The sequence below is a fragment of the Thunnus maccoyii genome, chromosome 20 (assembly GCF_910596095.1).
Source record: "Thunnus maccoyii chromosome 20, fThuMac1.1, whole genome shotgun sequence".
NCBI lineage: Eukaryota > Metazoa > Chordata > Actinopteri > Scombriformes > Scombridae > Thunnus > Thunnus maccoyii.
The window spans coordinates 11,402,467-11,421,632 of NC_056552.1; the positions used below are offsets into that span (position 1 = coordinate 11,402,467).

Genomic DNA, 19,166 nt, shown 5'->3' on the forward strand with positions numbered 1-19,166 from the left:
TACATAAAAGTGCAGAAGTATCATCAAAAAAAGCACTTTATTGTCAAAAGTCACTCTTTATGCACAATTACACCTTTCAGCGTATTATTAGTTGATTATTATGACTGATGCTTTAACCTGTAAACTGCACTTTAATGGTTTAGCAAGTCAAGGTGGAGCTAATTTAATTAGTTTAATCTATAAATGTGCACCACATTTTATCAGAAAATCAAATGTTTTGTATGTGAAATCTTAATCTGCAAAGCAAATTGTATGTGTAGAATTCATTTACTGGAGTAAAAAGTACAATATTTCTGAAATGTGTTGGTATAGAAGTAAAAGTATGTCAAAAAAAATTCCTTATTTCAGTATTTTTGCATGTGTTTGTAGATGATTTTACTGTCAAAGATCAGTGTAATAGAACAATATGAATTCTCTTATTGGCTGAATTTTCCCTTTATGTCTGTGATTGGATATAATGTATGTATAAGGCGTATATAGCGAGTCACATGAGCTCCCGTGTCTCTCGTTTTGCCTCTTTATGTATCTCTCCTCCATCCATCATCACCCTACATTAAGAAAGAGCCATACGAGACTCCCATAACTCCTTTAACCCCCACTTCCTCCTCCTCCTCCTCCTCCTCCTGGCCTGGGTCTTGTGTACCTCCAGGCCTGCCGCCCTGCCTTTCCACCAGAGGCACCTGCTGTTTCACTCCCCAGTCTTTAGGAGCATGTACTTCAATAGCCAGAGGGCTCATTCATTCACCCTCAATTAAACATATAAGTTTCTCATGATATTGTACGTGTATAAATTGGATTTTTACATCAATATCTAAATTTGCTCGTGGTTTATGCTCTCATTAGCAATGCTAATTGGCAGCACAGTTCAGTTTTTGATATGTGGTAAGATAAATGTGTTTTGGACTTGGGAGGTACAGTAAATTGTAGCAACAGTGTTGTATTCCTAGACTAGCCTGAAATTTACAGTTAGAGGTGTCACAAACACTTTAAACTGAGAACTTTGTGTGGTGCAGTCTGCCAAAACCAAAAAAATGGAGGGAAAAAAGCTTTCCTAACAGTATAAAATGAGTGTTTTTGCTACAAGGTGCATTTCATGATATACGAGATGAAAAAAGAAAACTTGCACACAGTTCTACACTGAAAAAAGTACAACAACTATTAAAATATGACTCCACCAGGCAGTGGATTCACTTAGTAACACACTTTTGCATAAAGAGCAGGAGAAATGCTAAATTATTTTGGATCATCATAATAAAAATGTTTCTTGAGGTGGTTGGGAGTTGCTCTGTATTCCTGCATTTTCTTTACAATGGCAACAACATGGACAACTGGTGTTTTGTGGTGTTATGCTGCATTTTGTCAACTAGTTCCTCATTAAAGCTCCAGCGGGGGATGATTTTCCCTTTGAGTCCAAATGGCCCTCACAACTACAATATAGTAGGGGCCTCTTCTACCCTGGCCCCTGCACAGATTGGGGTTACGTGCCGTAGTCCAAACGTCCCCGTGGCCAGCGAGGACAACCCAACCGTCACTCTTAATTACAGAGCTGAATATCTGCAGCCGGACTGGTGACACTGTGCAGAGGGGCCAGCGTGCTCGGTCTTAACAGCCACAGCAGAAAAGAAAGGAGGCGTATAGGATTCAGCAAAGGGTGCCGTACAGTATTTAGAAAAGTTTCAACAGTGTAATGACGAGACATTTATGTGAGCAGCAGCGGTTATCTTGTTTTCAGTTCACCTATGAGAGGCAGACTGATACTCTCTGGTGTTAAGTAACTGGTTTAAATGACACCACATTCTGTGAAATGCTTGGCCCAGGCAGGTCGAGTAACAAACTGAGTTGTCGTGCTGACTGACTCGCTGTGGTGGTGATGAGTCATGATGTCTACAGTGAACAGTAGCGTGATGGTGTTGTGTATGTGGTGTGTTGTACATTTACAGGAGCTCACTCGCATTTTGAGATGAAACACTTGAAGCAGAAATAAAAAGTAAATAGGTACATTTAGCCAAGTATTGTATTTACATGCAGTTTTGAGGCACTTATACTTTGAGTATTTTTCTTTTTGTACTACTTTATACTTTCACTGCGCTACATTGTGGGAGGAAATGTTTCACTTTTTACTTTACTTTATTTATTTGGCAGTTGTTGTTAGTCGTGACTTTCAAGATTAAGATATAAGCATATAATGTATGTAACATTTGTTCCATCTCAACCAGCTGCAACATTAAAATAATTCATATGCAACAATATATTAGCTACAATAAACCAAGAATATACTGTAATGTATATTGTAATGTAAACACTCTGAAAGGAGTCTCCAGTTTTAAATCACTATGAAAATTTCAGTAGTTGTAATTCACCAGGATTTAACTTTCAGTGACATCATCCATAAAATTGAAAGTAAAAATTTAAAGTTTAAAACTAGCAGCACTGATGATGTATGTTTTTGTTTGCTTTGTTTTGTCTCTCCAGGTCGGGACATGGCCAACACAACCTTACCCGGGTACCCTCCTCACGTTCCCCCTACAGGCCAGGGCAGCTACCCGACCTCCACGCTCGCTGGAATGGTTCCTGGTGAGTGAGAGACGACTTTGCTGCTTCACATTGTCATTAGGGTCTATTTAACACATGGCGTTGCCCTCAAAACGAACACATGTAGCAGCTATAGAAGCAGAGTGGGCAGACTTTAGCGCCAAATTACACAGAGAAGCAGTAGATATTGACCTGCAGAGTAAGAGGCGCACACATCTGTATATTACCTCTGTGTGTATGATTGGATTAGACAGGCTGAATAAGTGATCAGAGGCAGGGGAGAGGACAGTCGCTCTCCCTTCCTTCCTACTTTCCTCTGTGCCTTATTGACTCATTATCTCCCTGCGTTGCCGTTCTCACCGTCCGTCGATAAACAGCACTACCAGCCCTCCCCAGCCTCTGCACTCCAGAGCATATCCCTTTCCCCTCCTCTACTTAACCTGCAGTTCAGGTTCACAGCAAACAGTTAAGGGTCAAAAGGCAGAGGCATGGGAGCCCAGTAAATATTCAAATCGCTGTCTCTCTGAGGAGGTCAGGCTTGTGTTTCACTGCCAGGAACAGAGCAGGTGATGCAGTTTTGGTGCTGTTCAGCTCCAGCATCACCACACAGTTTTTCACCAAAACACAGCTGGCAGTTTGCCTTGATGTGATTAAACCACACGGATGGGGGAAACCAGTGGAGTGTGTGCTGTGTTAGCATATCATTTAGCAATCACAAAACCCATCACAGGCTCTGGCTGTTCCTCTTTTCCCCATTATAAAGAGCTGCGATGACGTGTTTCATTATCACCTCGGCCAGGAAGGTTATATTTGCTGTGCCATTTGTTTTGTCTGTTAGTTGGCAGATAAACCTGCAGATTTCAGAACAGAATTCATTGAAACTTGGTGGAAAATAAGGTCATAGAACAAGGAATGATTGCTTTTGTGAAGGATTTTTAAAAAATTCTTAAAGGGTGAGTTCACCCAAATTACAAAGATTATTTCGGCTTACCTCAGTGGTATATAGCTGTGCAGATAGTTTTATTTGTCCAGATTTTGGAGATCTCACATACAACTGAGGTGAATTGAATTTTATTTATGATGTTTAAAGAACTCAATAAGTTACATGATTTCAGTGAACTGACCCTTTAAAATTATGAGACGCAGCGTTTTCAGTCATTTCTGCTACATTCTGATCAACTGTGGCATTAATTTTAAAAATGTGGCACATGTATCACATGATGCTTTATCACTATGTGTATTTTAATACAGATGTGGCTCCAGAAAACATTTCTAAACATTTATTAATTTAGCGTAGCCTTTACATCTAAATAGAGCAGAACAGTGAATGTGTGCTGTGTGAGTGCTTTCTAGTTCTGCTTCTGTTATTAAAAACAATTTTTAATTTACAGAGACTTTACATTTGTTTGATTTAACAGCTACCAGTAAAAACAAAAGAAGATGTGGTAGCACCCTCGTGGCGGTGCAGTCCAGATTTGCTTTTGGATTTTGACTAATAAAACTGTTAAATCATGTGGGTGGAAAAGCGCCAAGTCAAACATACTTTTACTTTCCATTTGTTCTTATGTGGCACAAAGCAAAAGATGAGGGCCTTAATCCCATGGCTTGTGGTTTTGTGTCACAACCCATTCATCCTATACACAACCACTAAGATTTAGTGGCAGGCGCAAAACACTGTTAAAGCAAAGCCATTTCTCACCAGCTTCATATAAAATAGCCTTTATTGTCTCGTAAAGGAAAGAAACGTGTTGAACCAACAGCAGTGCTCACTGACATGCTCCAAGTTACTTCCCTTGCAATGAAAATTCTGTTGCACCAAACAACAGAGCTCAGACTGGAGGGGATCAGATTGGAGACGTTAAAATTCGTCCAAGAAAGGCTGCAGGATTTATTGCAGCATATCAAAAATGTATGCATGAAACTGTTTATTACCAAATGGTATTTATTAGACCGGTTTGGAATATACTGGAGGAAGAAGAATGAGTAGATATCCATAAATGGGACAGGGAAAGCCGCCTTCAGTGTCACATCCTGTATTGTTCAGTGTTGCATAACTTAAGTGAAATGAAAAAGAAATAAATTACTTGCTTGACTGGTCACACATCGATGACTATCATTTTCCCCCTCAAATTGCATCCTGTTTTGAATGACGAGAAATGACTGCATGTGAAGGGGTAATGGTTTGACGCATTGAAATGCTAATTGATTTGTTGTTTTGGTTTGCAGGGAGTGAGTTTTCGGGGAACCCCTACAGTCATCCACAGTACACAACCTACAATGAAGCCTGGCGATTCAGCAACCCAGCATTACTAAGTGAGTAATGAGTGAGAAACTGGATGAGAACAATTCATTGACCGTTCGCTAAGCCCCTCCCCCTGAGCAGAGATGGACCAATCGTAGCCATAGTAACTGTAACCATGAACAGCAATAATAGTGTGGAGGGTTGGGTCTATTTTTCGTGGTTTTCCAAAACTAAGGCATGCTCATGCTTGTTACTTCAAAAATCTGGAAGCACATCATTAATTGTCTCCATTATTTTGTGGGCTTACACGTTACGTAAACAAAAGAAAAATCTGCCCTGAATGCTATCAGAGTTTAGGCTAACGTTAGCAGCTCCTTCCTGTTCTTCATTGTGTTTTGGGAGGTTTACGTTCCAACAACCCCAACTAATAATGCTACTTAAGATTGCATTACGATTCCCACACACATCGGTTAGTCCTCATCCTAAAAGTTGCTTTTCTTGTCATGTTAAAAGTGAAAACATAACCTACTTTTTGAAAATACAAACAGAAGTATGTAAGCTAACCAGATAGTGTTAAGTTAGAATTAAATTGAATTAAAACTCTGATCTTTATGTTTTTTAATCATACTTATAAGGACTGACTTGTTCTGTGTTACAATACAAGAACAATGGTCTTTATTTACATGTCTTGTACCTGGGTCATCAACTGATGAGGATGCTAACTGCCTATAAACATCTTCAGTCTGTCTTTTAGAACAATATCATGAATGTAACCAGGTGCATATTTAAGATTATTGTTTTAAAACGAGCCAGGGAGCTGTAAACTAAAAAATTAAAAAGTCATACAGAGATAGTATTTTCAGCTAACTCATGGAGCTAATGTTTGTTTTTGTCTACCTCTATGCGAAATCAGGGACCCATTGTTTAAAATATATAACATATTCGAGTGGTATGTCTGTATCCGTCATCATTGTGAATGTGAAGGCTTGACAGGTGTACAGCAAACAGTCAATTAATCAGGAACATTTTGAGTAAAAGAAGTTTTCTATGGAAGCTCAATGCATTCGCAAAACAAAAAAAAAAAAAAAAAAAAAAAAGAGAGACCTTATCTTATATTTATGACTTAGGAATCTCATAATTATGAGAAAAGTATATTGTAATTATAAGATAGTTTTCTTGTAATTATAAGATAAAGATCTTATATAGATAATTTGAAATTTTGCGTTTAATTCCTGCTTGGTTTGAGACACTGGTAGCCTGAGTAATGTGGATGGTGTCATGATCTTGTAATTATGAGATCTTTTCTTGTAATTATGAGATAGTATGTCATAATTAAGTCTCTACAATGTGCTTCTGTACTTTTCAATATGAAATAATGTGTAAAACAACAACCTACCAATCAAATTACACTAATAACAAGTGATACATTTGGTAAAAGTTGGTAAACTTTATTTGTTGTTTCAAATGGTTCGTTCTTCTGTTAACTTTCAGGTTCCCCTTATTATTATAGTGCCGCATCGAGAGGCTCCGCCCCTCCCACTGCTGCCACTGCCTATGACCGTCACTAGTTACCATGGAAACCAAATCAACCTGCAGGACCATGGCCTCAGCCTCCATATTGCCCCGGTGTGAGCGGCATGGTCCACTGGACACTGAGCATCTGCGCATAAAATGTTCCCGGCTCAGACAATGAGAAACTTAACGGTTTTTGGGATTCCAGACGACTTCTCTCTTCTCTCCTCGCAGCTTTTTTTGGACATTCAAAGCCAAAAAAAAAAAAAAAATCTCCAAGGCATCATCAACAGAGACACTGAAAGATGCAACACACATGATGAAAACTGTGGGGAACTTCAGTGGTTTCAAAAAAAAAGGAAAAAAAAATAGAGAAAAAGACTGAAAACAAAAATATCCAGAATTTATTTTCCCCGTGTAGCAGTGTCACAGTTTCATCCCATCATGGATCAATACTGTACATTCCTCTTCTTGACGGCTCTCAGCAGGGACGCTGTCCGGAGCTTAAAATGTAGCAGCAGCCTTTTTTTTTTTTTCCTTCCTTTTTCCATTTGTTTCCCACTCAATTCAAATGGCAGCGCAGTGAGATCAGAGGAGATTAGCAGCAGCACATGCCGTCTGTGGGAGGCTAGAATTGTTTTTATCCATCTCAACAGTCACCGACCAAACATCCAGCATGAGTAAATCGATCGCTTTGATGCCATGAGAAGATTAAGACATGTTCTCTGTGATACACAATCAAGATGTAAAAATGAAAATGAAATAAATAAAGAAACATCAGTTTGAAAATAGAGGGAGCCATGACAGTATATCACCATGGCCCACTATTTGCAAGATTTCAAGAAACTAGTAAATATATTCTTAAAATGATTTTTTTATTTCATTTTTATAATTCGTAATGACTAAACTGCAGACTGCTTGGCTAGTGTTTTACTATTTCTTATTTGTCAGGATACAAGAGGTCATCAGGCAAAACCTTGTTGTGTTTTTTGTTAATTTTGCACTATTTTTGGAGGTTTGCAACACTGGAGCGTTATTATGCAGAAAATGATGATGCATATTTGCTTTACAGCATTTCATGAAACTGACTGTAAGTCTAATAAGTTTCAGTCTGGAAAGGCACTTACAGTTTCACATACTGTTCAGTTTTTTTATTTAATTGTAATTCAAGGCCCATCATGTCACATTTGCCTTGACATGCACTACTACTGTATGTTCTCACAGCTTACATTGTTTTTAATTTAAGTTGATTAAGTCTTTGGCATTCAACCACAGAAAAAGGATATAACAGCCATCCCAAGTTAAACAAGTATCATCATTTGCCTAGTTTGATGCCAGAAGCGTCCAAATTCACCCTGATAGATGATTCTGACGACTCCAATAGCGTCAAAAAGCAGGGCGACGATTTCAGCTAAATGCCTTAAACATGTTTCCCTCCCGGCTTCAGCTCCCTCACATGTTTCAGGCCAAGTCATTTCCTTGAATCAAGCTGGAATTATGGTTTCTTCATCTGTCAAGTGAATGTATTTGCATTTGCCAAAGACTTAGTTCTCGTCAATGTTTATTTACAGGCCGCCTATATGCATCATGAGAGCAGTATTATTATTATTAGGAAAAACCCACAATGTTTCATGAGGAAAAGTATATGTATAAATTCTATGCAGTGCAGAGATGGTCATCATATGCATATTCAGCTGTAAACCTAAAGGTAGGTGGAGTTTATTTAATGTTATGTTATTTACAAATTGTTCATTTGTAGAAGGGTTTTTTGTGTGTGATGTGAAGACACTTCTCTGTAAATACAGTAAGAAAAAATGTCTTTCATGTTCATGGGTATTATCACTTTCATTATGCTGGTCACACTTGTACAATAATAAAAGTGTCTGAAATCTTTTACGCAAAAAAAAAAGAGGCTGCATGGTGTTTCTGACTGTCTGGACTAGAGCTGAAATCATTAGAGAGGAGATGAATTGACAATACTCAAGTCAATTTTTGTTTAAAATGCCAAAAAATGACCGGTTTTAGCTTCTCACGTGTGAGGATTTGCTTCTTTCCTCTGTTTTATATCATTGTAAATTTGATATCTTAAGGTTTTGACAGTTGGTCAGACAAAACAAGCAACTTGAAGATGTAAATGTCGACTCCAGGAAATAGTTTTAGTTCTTTTCTGACATTTTATATTCTACTCAATTGATTGTTTTATTGAAAAAAACAATCAAAAGATGAAAATAATCCTTAGTTGTGGCCCTAAATAGTCGAATTTTAACAACAGAACATTATATCAGATGGGCCTCAGAAGTCCTGTTAATATTTGGTTCCCATTATCTGATGTAAAATCAATCATAAGCTTGATTTTAATTGATCTGTCAATACATTTATATAAAGTTAGCTTAAGAGTAACACTTTATTTTAACCCTCCAGTATATAAACACTTAATGTAAGCAAATATAAGGACATTTTTTAAGTGTTTATTAATGTATTTGACAACAACTGTAACTAACTGGTGTATAAATAGTTAATGAAAGCTTGATAACACAGTAAAACACAGCTGCAATTACACTTAATGATATATGATGACACACATGTCACACATATTTTTTAACACATGTCTATATACAGTTGAAGGTTCATTTAGTTTGGCAGAAAATACTTAACTCAAGGGTCCACGCACTAGATTCCTCCCGGGACTTTCAGCGGCATCTCATGGCATTGTTGTCATGGAGAGTGAAGAAGTGATTACAAATGAATGTATACTCCATTAAAAATACATTAAATTAATATAATTGCAGTACTGTAATAATATAATTATTACAGATATTAATAAAAAGTGATTCGAGCTGTGTTGCTGTTTGTACACTAGTTACAGATGCCTGATGTAAGTTGTAATTGTAGACAAACACTTAAAATGTCTTTATATCTGCTTACAATTACATTATAGTGTCTTATTGTGTATTATAAACACTTATGAAGTGTTTATACACTGCTTATTACTGCCAAATTTTAGGTTTAAAATAAAGTGTTATATTTGATATCTACAAATTGTGCTTGAGATGGCACATAACTTATTTTCTGAGCAGTAATGGGTATGAAAAAGAAAGAGTCAAATATAAAACACCATGCCATAATGAATTCAGGCACTTAATGAGACTGTTTTGAGATAAATGTATTTACTTTTCAGGTATAAAAGATCACATGGTAGACGGGGGCTGCAGTGAGAATGCCTCTGAATGTTTTCTCCATGATTTGGATCACTGAGCAGCACATAAAGTGTTTAACCTCTCCTCGCTTTGTAAAGCTGAATTAATTTTTCTAGCAGTGTGCCTGAATTCAATTTGTGCTAAGTTGCAGTGAGAGATTTATGCATGAAATCCCTCTTAGAGCTTATTTTCACTCTTTCTTCGCTCCGTAATCCCTCCGCCACTGCCGCCTTGTATGACTTAGTTATATCATTATTGATTTACAACAAGTGGACACTGTCCTGATTAGCGCTCTGCGATTTGCAAAGGATTTGGGGCAGCGCACCCCGATAAAGCGGCATGTACATTTGAATTGATGTGAGACAGAATGGGAATGTATAATACAATAGCTGAGCTCTTCACTTGTTCATTCAGACATTCATATCTGGTCCAAACACTACTTTCAGTCTTGTTTTAATGGCAAAAAATGTGAGTTTTACCCTCTGGCCCAGCATGGATATGATATTTAATGAAAATACTATGAAGTTTTTCTATTTCTATCCTTCTATCACACATTTTCCTGCAAATTTCAACATTGTAAAAGGAGAAAATAAGCTCCTCTAAAAAGTATACTGAGCTGAGCTGTTTTTTGGTGCACTCTGATGCCTCTGGGCCAACGAGAAGAGACCCCTTTTTGCTTTGTAATTCAATTTCTCTGCCTGTTGTTTATTTCATAGCTCCCCTGTGAAGCATCAAAAGCTGATGTTCTGTCAGCCCTTAACTGTCGTATATATATGTTTGTCATTCACAGCCCTTGTTAAAGGAGGAGTGGAAAAAAAAGAGCTTGACTCTTTTGTCTCCCCAGCTGAGAATTCCCAGAAGCAGAATTATTCTATTTAGATGGAAACTTTTTTTTTTTTTTTTGTCACTTTCCTGTCTAAATTGGCATATCTGGCTCTCTCCTCCAAAACCAATAAACTGTGAACCTGGATGTATCTGTCAATCAAGCTCAAATTGACTGCAGCATGCCAGATGACAACAGCATCCTCTGGAATATAAATATATATATATATTGTTTACCATATACACTGTATAAGAGCGGTGGGATGATCTGATTGGCTCTAATCAGCGCCTGTCACTGCCTTTGTTCATCAAATTTTCAGTTAATATCAGTGAACGAAGAAGAATGACACTAGTTGTCTATGACTAAATCTAAAGTTCATATAAAATTGAGTTTTTGATCCTAAAAAAGAAACAAAAAAGTTCAACTTGGATTGAATAAAGACATTTTTATTCAAATGAAAAACTAGTTTAGTAATCAAGTTAATGCACAAGTGCTGAAATGTTGATTTACTGTGCATTTTATAATGAAACGGGACGCTCTCTAGCTATAATTTTTAATTCATTTGTGAGAAAAAAAAGCCTTTTTATATTATACTTTTTCCTCTCAGTCTAATTGTGACATTAATGTGATTAGTCCTCTTTGGACAGGCAGTAATTATCCTAATGTGCTGTACATTTCTCCTGGGGAAGTTGAATTACTATTCCTCAAAAGTTAAGGACAAAAATACTGTATGTACCTATGAAAATGGATTGATCTTGAAAATGTATGATCCATTAAAAAAAATGTTCATCATTAACTTTTAAGAAGAAGGAGAAAATAAACAGTTTGGGACTCCACACATGGCAGGATGCGTGTTGGAATATAGTTTTGACAGTAATAAGAAACACTTATTTCAAGTATTACAACAGTGAACCTCGTCATGCATAACTTCAGACCCACAGTGTCAGATCTAACTGTTGACCTTTTCAAGCTGCTCCACGCTAATACATGCTGACTGAACACTCTCTCTCTCTCTCTCTCTCTCACTGTGCGATTTGTACAGTGGTTCTATGAATATGCCGCAGCAACTGAATTATAATTTGGTTACTGGTGTGTCAAATGTACAATAAATCCTCAGGATGTTATCATTTGCAGTGACACGCCAAGACAAGGGGGTGCTGCTGAGGAAATATGAAAATGCATTTCACGTCTTTATACCCGAGTACTGGTTTAGACGCTATGAAAAGAGGGAATGGATCTGCTGCTTTATGTGCTGTATCTAATTGGATATGGCAATATATAATACGATTCTCCAGTATCCATCAATTCCTGTGTTAGACCTGTTTGTATGGCCGTGTCAGTGGGGCAGCCTAGCTTGTTATGATGCCTGAGCAGCAATTATGAGGTAATTTTTGACTCTTGCTGTGTGAGGCCATCCAGAGGATACTTGAGGGGAGGTTCCTAATGAGTAAGCATTGATTGATTGGACATAATAAGAGCCCTGCTTGACTGAAAACGACTGTGAGAAAAAAAAAAGGGGGGGGGGGGGGCAACATATTTCCAAATGAAGCAAATGTCTGTCGATTAGATCTGTTAGCGTATAGGTGAGCACCACTCCTCTGCCAAAGTGGAGGCCGCTGCCTGGCTGGCTCAGCCCAGAGCCAAACCTCATTTACCCTTCACCAGTAAATAATTACCCTAATGGCTATTGTGTGATACATGATGCAATTAAAGCCTAATGCAATGCGCCTCACTTAGTGAACGTGTCAGGTCCCACGTAACAGGCGCTGGTGGTCCTGGGCGAGCAGGGCTTGCTACCTGACTGGCCAGTAATGGGGATATCCTCCAAAGCAGACAGAAGAGCTCCCTAATCAGCTGGATCTGTCAGCCAGGCGTGTTTGTTTGCAACCGGGGGAGCTGGGAAATATTCAGCGAGAAGTAGGGAGGGAGGGAGGGGGGGGGGCAGCAGAATTTGATGCAGGCTATTCCTGTTAGCAGAAGAGGGAATAATAGAAGCGGGAAGAAGAGAGAGGGCAGAATCATCAACCCCCATCCTTTCCCCCCTATAACCCCAGCTTCTCCTGCAGCTCCCCTCACCCTCGCCTCCTCTCCACCACCACCACCACCACCACCACCACCACACTCCCAACACCCCAGTCACTGTCAGGCCAAACACATGATGAATTGCCCTGTCAACAGAATTCATTCAGGGACCAATTAATTCAGCAGAAATGAACTAGAGCCATCAGTCGCTGAAAAACTCAGAGCAAAGAGAGCAAAGTAGCTCTCTTTGGAAGAAAGGGAGACAGTGTGTGTGTGTGAGGGAGAGAGAGAGAGAGAGAGAGAGGGAGAATGAGAGAGAGGGTGCCATGGGAGTGCAGTGGAAGTTAGCCTGACAGGAATTGGTCATTTAATGCTTTAGCGCACTGGAGACAGCCCCTGTCATAGAGGAAGCCATGACAGGACTCCCCTGGTACTTTATTTATTAATTATCCAGAGCAGCAAGGGGCATTTAACTGTCTCACTCCAGGCCTGTCAACTCGACTTCTTGTCATTTCCTCTCCATAAACAGGTCCTTTGGAAACAAACCCGAATCAAAGCAGGAGAAAATGTAATTATTAACAAAGCAAATACTTTTCTTGCATAAAAAAAAAAAAAAAAATCAGTTTCCATGTGAAGAGTTGTTGTTATTGTTCTAACGTGTGGCTCCTCTTTCAACATCTTAACACCTACTTGTCATTAAGGAAACAATATCTGGGCTTGTGTTGTGTCAGATGATCGGCTGTCAGCAGTGAAAGGGCTCCAATGAGTCAGGTCTCTCTCACGACCTCTTGACGTAAAAATAACACAAACACCCCTTATAGAACACACACAACACATGTTAGGAAATATGTATCTAATACACACTTTATCTGATGAAGAAAAACTATCAAAAAAGACTCATTTGATTGTCAAATAATGTTTTAATTCATCCATAATTCTTGTGAGTTATATTGTTGTTTGACGAGTGTTAGAAGTTCTGAAGTCACCATTAATTAAGTCACCGTAAAAACTCCATAAATATCTTTTACTGACTTTCTCATCCGTGATAAACTTGACTTTACAGTTCAGCACCTATTAAACACCGCCACAGTAGCCAGCACTTAAATAAAGGAACATTACACCCAAAATCATAATGACACAACAACGCAGTGGAGGCTAACTAATGACTAAAGTGTAAAGCAGACTGAGAAAATGTGGCCAGGGTATTATTTTAACATAATGATGAACTTCATATGAAATCTGCTAATCTATTGGAATATATGTTTTTCAAGGTAATACTATGTGTTGTTTATTTGTTAGAGAGATGTAAAATAGTTTGTATTGGTGGGATAAATGGATTAAAGATGGTAAAATAATCAAAAACTGGACATCACAATGTTGCCCTACATATATGCTTCTTGCATTTTCGACTTTATACTATATTTTAACCTCAATTTAGGAAAATTCCCCAACACCTCACTATTCAACTCAGCATCTCCCTTTTCTAATGTGTTCATTTCTTTTACATCATCTCCTTTACAGTCACACAAACCATTAACCTCTTTACAAGCTGATTGCAATGATGTAAATTATAGCTTATTGTACTTTTGTATGAATTGTAAGTCACTCAGAATAAATCAGTGAAATGAGATGACCAAGCTATTTCAGAACAGCTCTTATGTTCTTAATGCGGAGCCCTCTGAAACCAAGCTGTATAACGCATGACGTCAACTTTGAAGTACATATAGAAGAAAGCTAGCGAGATCCTTTTTCCAGCAATGTAATAAGAAACTTTTCTTTTAGAATAAGAATAAAAACAATACCACAAGGATTTTTACAGAATGCAATAGTGCAACTATTGTCTTCCTACTGTGCTGTTTTCTCTGCTGGAAACTCAATGACCTGTTCAGTCAAAGGTTTGATCTTTCCCCATTGTGCTGTGTTGATCAGGTGGTAAATATTTGATGGAACCTTTTCTTTAGCACATGATGCATCCCTGTGTAACAGGAGGATGAAGTAGCAGCTGGGAAGCTGCTTATGCCATCAGGTATTCCTTACCAAGATCACACAACAACCCACGGCAAAAAAGCAGCAGCTTCGCCTTCCCTAACAGCATTATTAAGCACTTTTACGAAGCAGGAAATACATAAAAACTTCATGAGGGAATATGAAATGATGTCTCATCTGATCCTCCCATCATCATGAGAGTCACAATCCTGGAAACAAACACCTTGTAGTAAGTAGATCATCTAAAAACAGTCTTAAATCCACACACTAGCATGGTTGTCACAACCATAAATTGAGCGCCAACATTTAACTAATCTTCTTTGCAACTTTGAAACAAAGGCGATGAAATCCAGAGGAAACCAGAAATAAGAAGATGTGCTGCAGTATATAATTAATTAAATGAGACTAATTAGGAACATGAGAGCAGGTGCCAGGCTATGGGCTGACAGAACAGACAGCCAGACAACAGGAAGGGAGAAAAAAAAAACCTATGGGTAAGGGGTGTAACGTGACAAGAGGAGGGACAAAGCAACTTTCTGTGTTTTGTCACATGAAACCTCCAAGGAATATGTGTGACAGAAACTGTAGACCCAGACACCATGGGGGTCTTTCCCTTTGTTTAAGACAGATTTTCATTTCGCCAATTTGAGGTTGATGCAAGCAAGAGATTTTCCTGCTCATTATTTCTGCATGTGGATTTTTTTTTTAGATAAAAGAACAGTACAACTGAGGCGCTAGCATATGAACATGTGCAGTAGCTCATCGGAAACAGCATAGAGATGTCACACATTTAGAAATACTGTGCATATGAGTGCTAATGCAAGGCTTATATCACAGACTGCACCACCTCCCACAGAACTCAATGTTATTTTTTGCCATTTTTGGGTGATAAAACTAATTCCAACTGACTGGTTTCTGCACCAGAGCCATAACATTAAAGCTATGGATGTGAACTATTCTGATACATAAATGGTGTATAAATACAGGAAGTGTTAGATACAAGAAAACCTGTATTTTTGCCACAAAAAGCAACTCTCATCCTCTTTTTCTTTCACACTGATGTGGTTCTCAACGTTATGGAAAGTCCAGCTTGTGCAGCCAGAGACGCTCAGAAGGGGCATCAGCCTATTTTATCACAATTTGCTCACTAACCAGTTACAAATGTGGCATGTGATGACAATAATGAGGCTTGATGTCACTTAGCCTTTGGGCCGTGTGTGTGGAATAGCAAAGCAGGATGTCAGGGTGCTGCAGGTCCTCCACTCTGGCACTGAGAGGCCTCCTGCACGCGAGGTGACAGACACCTCGGTTAGAGAGAGAGCCGCCTCTCTAACAGCATTATAAATTACTGTAGATCCTATTTGTGTCAGTGGAGGCAAGTGAGGGGAAAATTCAACATCAGCCTATTTATTCATTTACTTATTCCCTGGCTCGGTCAGGCACAGTGCTGCCGGAGAGCAGCTCTGCTCCGCTCTGCAGTGCCACTCTGCCTCAGAACAAATGCTGTGTGTTTACAGGGACACATGGGCTTTTTATTTTAGATGCACCGGTGATATCAGAGTCAATCAGGCCAGAAAAGGGAAAGGTTTACAGTGGAGCCTGAGTTTTTAAACAACCGTAAAGTGTAGATAAAGCTACGAGTGTAGAAAGCTGCTGAAGTGTTCAAATTAATTCACTCATCCACAGTTTTAAAAAATTTTTTACAACAAGTCATCACAACTATGACAAAATAGGAAGTCTGTCCTCCAACTATGACCTCTGTGACCGTTACATGAATCTGGGCAGTTTCTGATGCCACCTCTTTGGTTAAGGTCTTGTGTAGTTAAGTCTAGTTAAGTTTAGGAAACTAAAACATGGTTAGGATTAGTGAAAAATCATGATAGTAGCTAAAAGAAATAAAGTCAGACACTTTCTTGACCCAAATATCCACACCGACTGATTTTCTGGTGATATAACATCACACTACATTCTTTGCTCCAGAGGTCACTTGTTAGAAAAACGAGAAGTTATTTTAAGTATTTCAACAAATAGCTGATGCTGGTGATGTCTCTTTATTTCACATTATTTAACAAGGAAATCCCTATTGAGATTAAAAATCCTGGTCAAGGTAGGCAGCAATACTATGAGTTACAGAGAAACAACATAAAACAGACTTCATAAAGTCAGAATTAAACTAAAATGTGATTATGAAATCATCAAAAATGCCAATAATGCCAATAAGATCACATCCTAGAAACAACCCATAGTGGTACATTAAGAGTGCTCAACTATTAAAACAAATAAGACCAACCTAAATCTGCAGAACAATAAACTAATGAGATTCTAATATTGCCAAAAACATTGACAGACAAAAAGTGGTAAATGAAAGTCTTTTTTTTTTTTGAGTAGATGCTGTGCGCTCAGTAAACACTCTCACCTGACTGAACGTTCAAAACAAGAATGTTAACAGTTCTTACTTTGCGTAATCAATAACAAGTGACAGGGAATGGATTCTGAAAAAAAGTAATTTCCCGGCTAACAATGCCACAAGTGATTTAAATGAACAAAGTGACCACAGCTCGATATGTTTTTGTGTGCACCTGTTAATTCACCAAAAAAAAAAAAAAAAAAAAAAAAAAAGCTAATACAGAAAAAGAGATGGAGCTTTCGTTTAATTATCAAGGGATGGCTTGGACTGTGCATCATCATTAGTTTGACTAAATAGCGTCGGTCAGTGACTCAAGTAGTGGTAAATGGCACAATTAGCAGGCTGAGCAGGGAGAGGTATATTCAATTTGAAAGCCTTCTTTCTTAATCCATCTCCTGTGATCATGAGAAATGCTGAGCTATGGGCTTTTACGCTCAATGACATTAATCAGGTTAATTCTAAGTAAAATGTCAACATTGTAATCAAGAAGTAGCGCACTCCAGCAAAACGTAAATGTCTATGGACGCTAAATTTAAACAGCTTTTATCTTTCTTTTATATCCAACTTAATGCTGTCGTCTTCTTTTGTACATAATGCTCAGATTCCTGTGGTAGCAACTTGGCACCTTTCCTCCTCAGCTGAGCATATTTGATTAACAGCTAAAAAAAAAAAAAAAAAAAAAAAACAGAGCACAGATTACTTTGAAACCTACGTAGCAACCAACAACAATGAATAGCTTAAGTACAGACACCAGGGAGGTGTTGACATGCTTCCTTAACATGAATCTGTTGTTCCTTGTTCTACTTCTCCCAGTGCCCCAGTGCTTAATCCCTCAGTGCACTTGCTCTGTAACCCCAGCAGGTGCAGTGGGAATCTATAAACACAGCTGGTGCGTCTCAGCGTCAAAACTCTCAGATCTACCCTCACCTCGCACCTCACCCCACCAAAACCCCCCCCAGTTTACCCAGAATACCGCACATAACCCAGATTCACAATGCTGGGTGATTCTTTTATCAGGGCTGCAGGCAAAAGGAGGGTTCATGTCAACCAATTACAAGTACTCAGTGTTTCCGTCAGGATTTTTAGAAATTTGTCAGGGTTAAAAAGCCACTAAAACAGCTTAAAGACCATCATGGGACACTAAAACTCTCAGAACTTACAAAATTCCTTTGTGATTAGCACCTTATTAAAGCAAGGTGACCCACGACACAGAATAATAAATAATAATGTAGTAATATAAGGTGATATTCATACATAAACTGAGACACATACAGTTTATAAGCAACAAAATCAAAAACACAAAATCATAAACGAGCAGTTAAAGTAATAATTCCAATATGCAGCAGAAATAAAGACAAAACTTTATTTATTTCTAAACTTTTACTTTTATTTTATAGGCACTGACTGACACTGACATGGATGATGTCTATATTTCATAAGAGGAAAAATAATATATTTATTTTTAGTACAAAGGAATGTTGATGAAATCCAAGACTACTAAAGTCAAGTCCAAGACAAAGTCACAAGAGGTTTGAACTCTTGGAGGACTGATTGAAGACCTAAAATGTACTGGTACATGTCTTTGCCAAATGTAAAAAAAAAAAAAAAAAACTATAGGGAGGTTATTAAAGATAAAGAGAAATATGGATCTAGTTACATGAGGTCTTGCTCTAACCTTTAAAATCCAAATAAGTCCTCATACAAAAACAGCAATATGTTGTTTGTCATTACCCTCCAAATGATCTATATGGGTGTTAAAAAAGTGATTCATATGAGTGTTTCTGGTCTGACACTGCGATTGTAAAGGTTGGGTAAGTTTAATTAAAGACTACAGTTCTGGTTGATTTTGAGACACCTGTGGTTAATAATGTCTTACTAATACAAGTCCTGGAGTTCTTTCCAAAATTACACATTTATCGATCGCTGGGGGCAGAAAACGTGCTTAGAGGAGCTACTCTGTTCGGCCATGATGGACATTTTATCTGTTCTTCATGAATATGTGTAGCTTTACTTACACCAATACAAATATGTTTATCTGGCTGCTCCGCATTATTATTATTAGTATGTGACATATGCATATACCCACAAATCATGTGCAATGTCAGCTAATGTCTTCTGAATTTCATCCAGTGCATGCATTCTTCATTTCCTATGAATCCCTTTTGTATGTGGTCATCATTTAAATCCAGCAAAGGAATGGTGCCACTAACAATGCAAATTATTCTGTACAGTAGAGAGTGTAAATATATTTGAGTGTAGAATGAGCATAAATATACAGTATTTAATGTCTTTAGCAGAATTAATGTCCACTGTCAATAGTATCAAAAACGTACGATACGATACGATATGTATCCCCGGATTAGAATACGTACATAACCAACGTACATAACCAACGTTGTCGCAGTGGTAATGACTTGTCAATCACAAGGTTGCCATGCCCTAAAG

The 19,166-nt window shown here is 38.1% G+C and overlaps 1 protein-coding gene across 1 annotated transcript in view; it reads left to right on the forward strand.

The window, feature by feature from the left end:
* The window catches only part of LOC121886895 (paired box protein Pax-2a-like), a 32,237-nt gene extending 24,104 nt beyond the window's left edge, over positions 1–8,133 (forward strand). Inside the window, exons 8-10 of the mRNA XM_042397260.1 lie at positions 2,473–2,574; positions 4,759–4,845; positions 6,285–8,133. Of these exons, the coding sequence (XP_042253194.1) occupies positions 2,473–2,574; positions 4,759–4,845; positions 6,285–6,406 (311 nt within the window). The 3' untranslated portion in view covers positions 6,407–8,133. The remainder of the gene's footprint in view (positions 1–2,472; positions 2,575–4,758; positions 4,846–6,284) is intronic.
* The last annotated feature ends 11,033 nt before the right edge of the window (positions 8,134–19,166 follow it).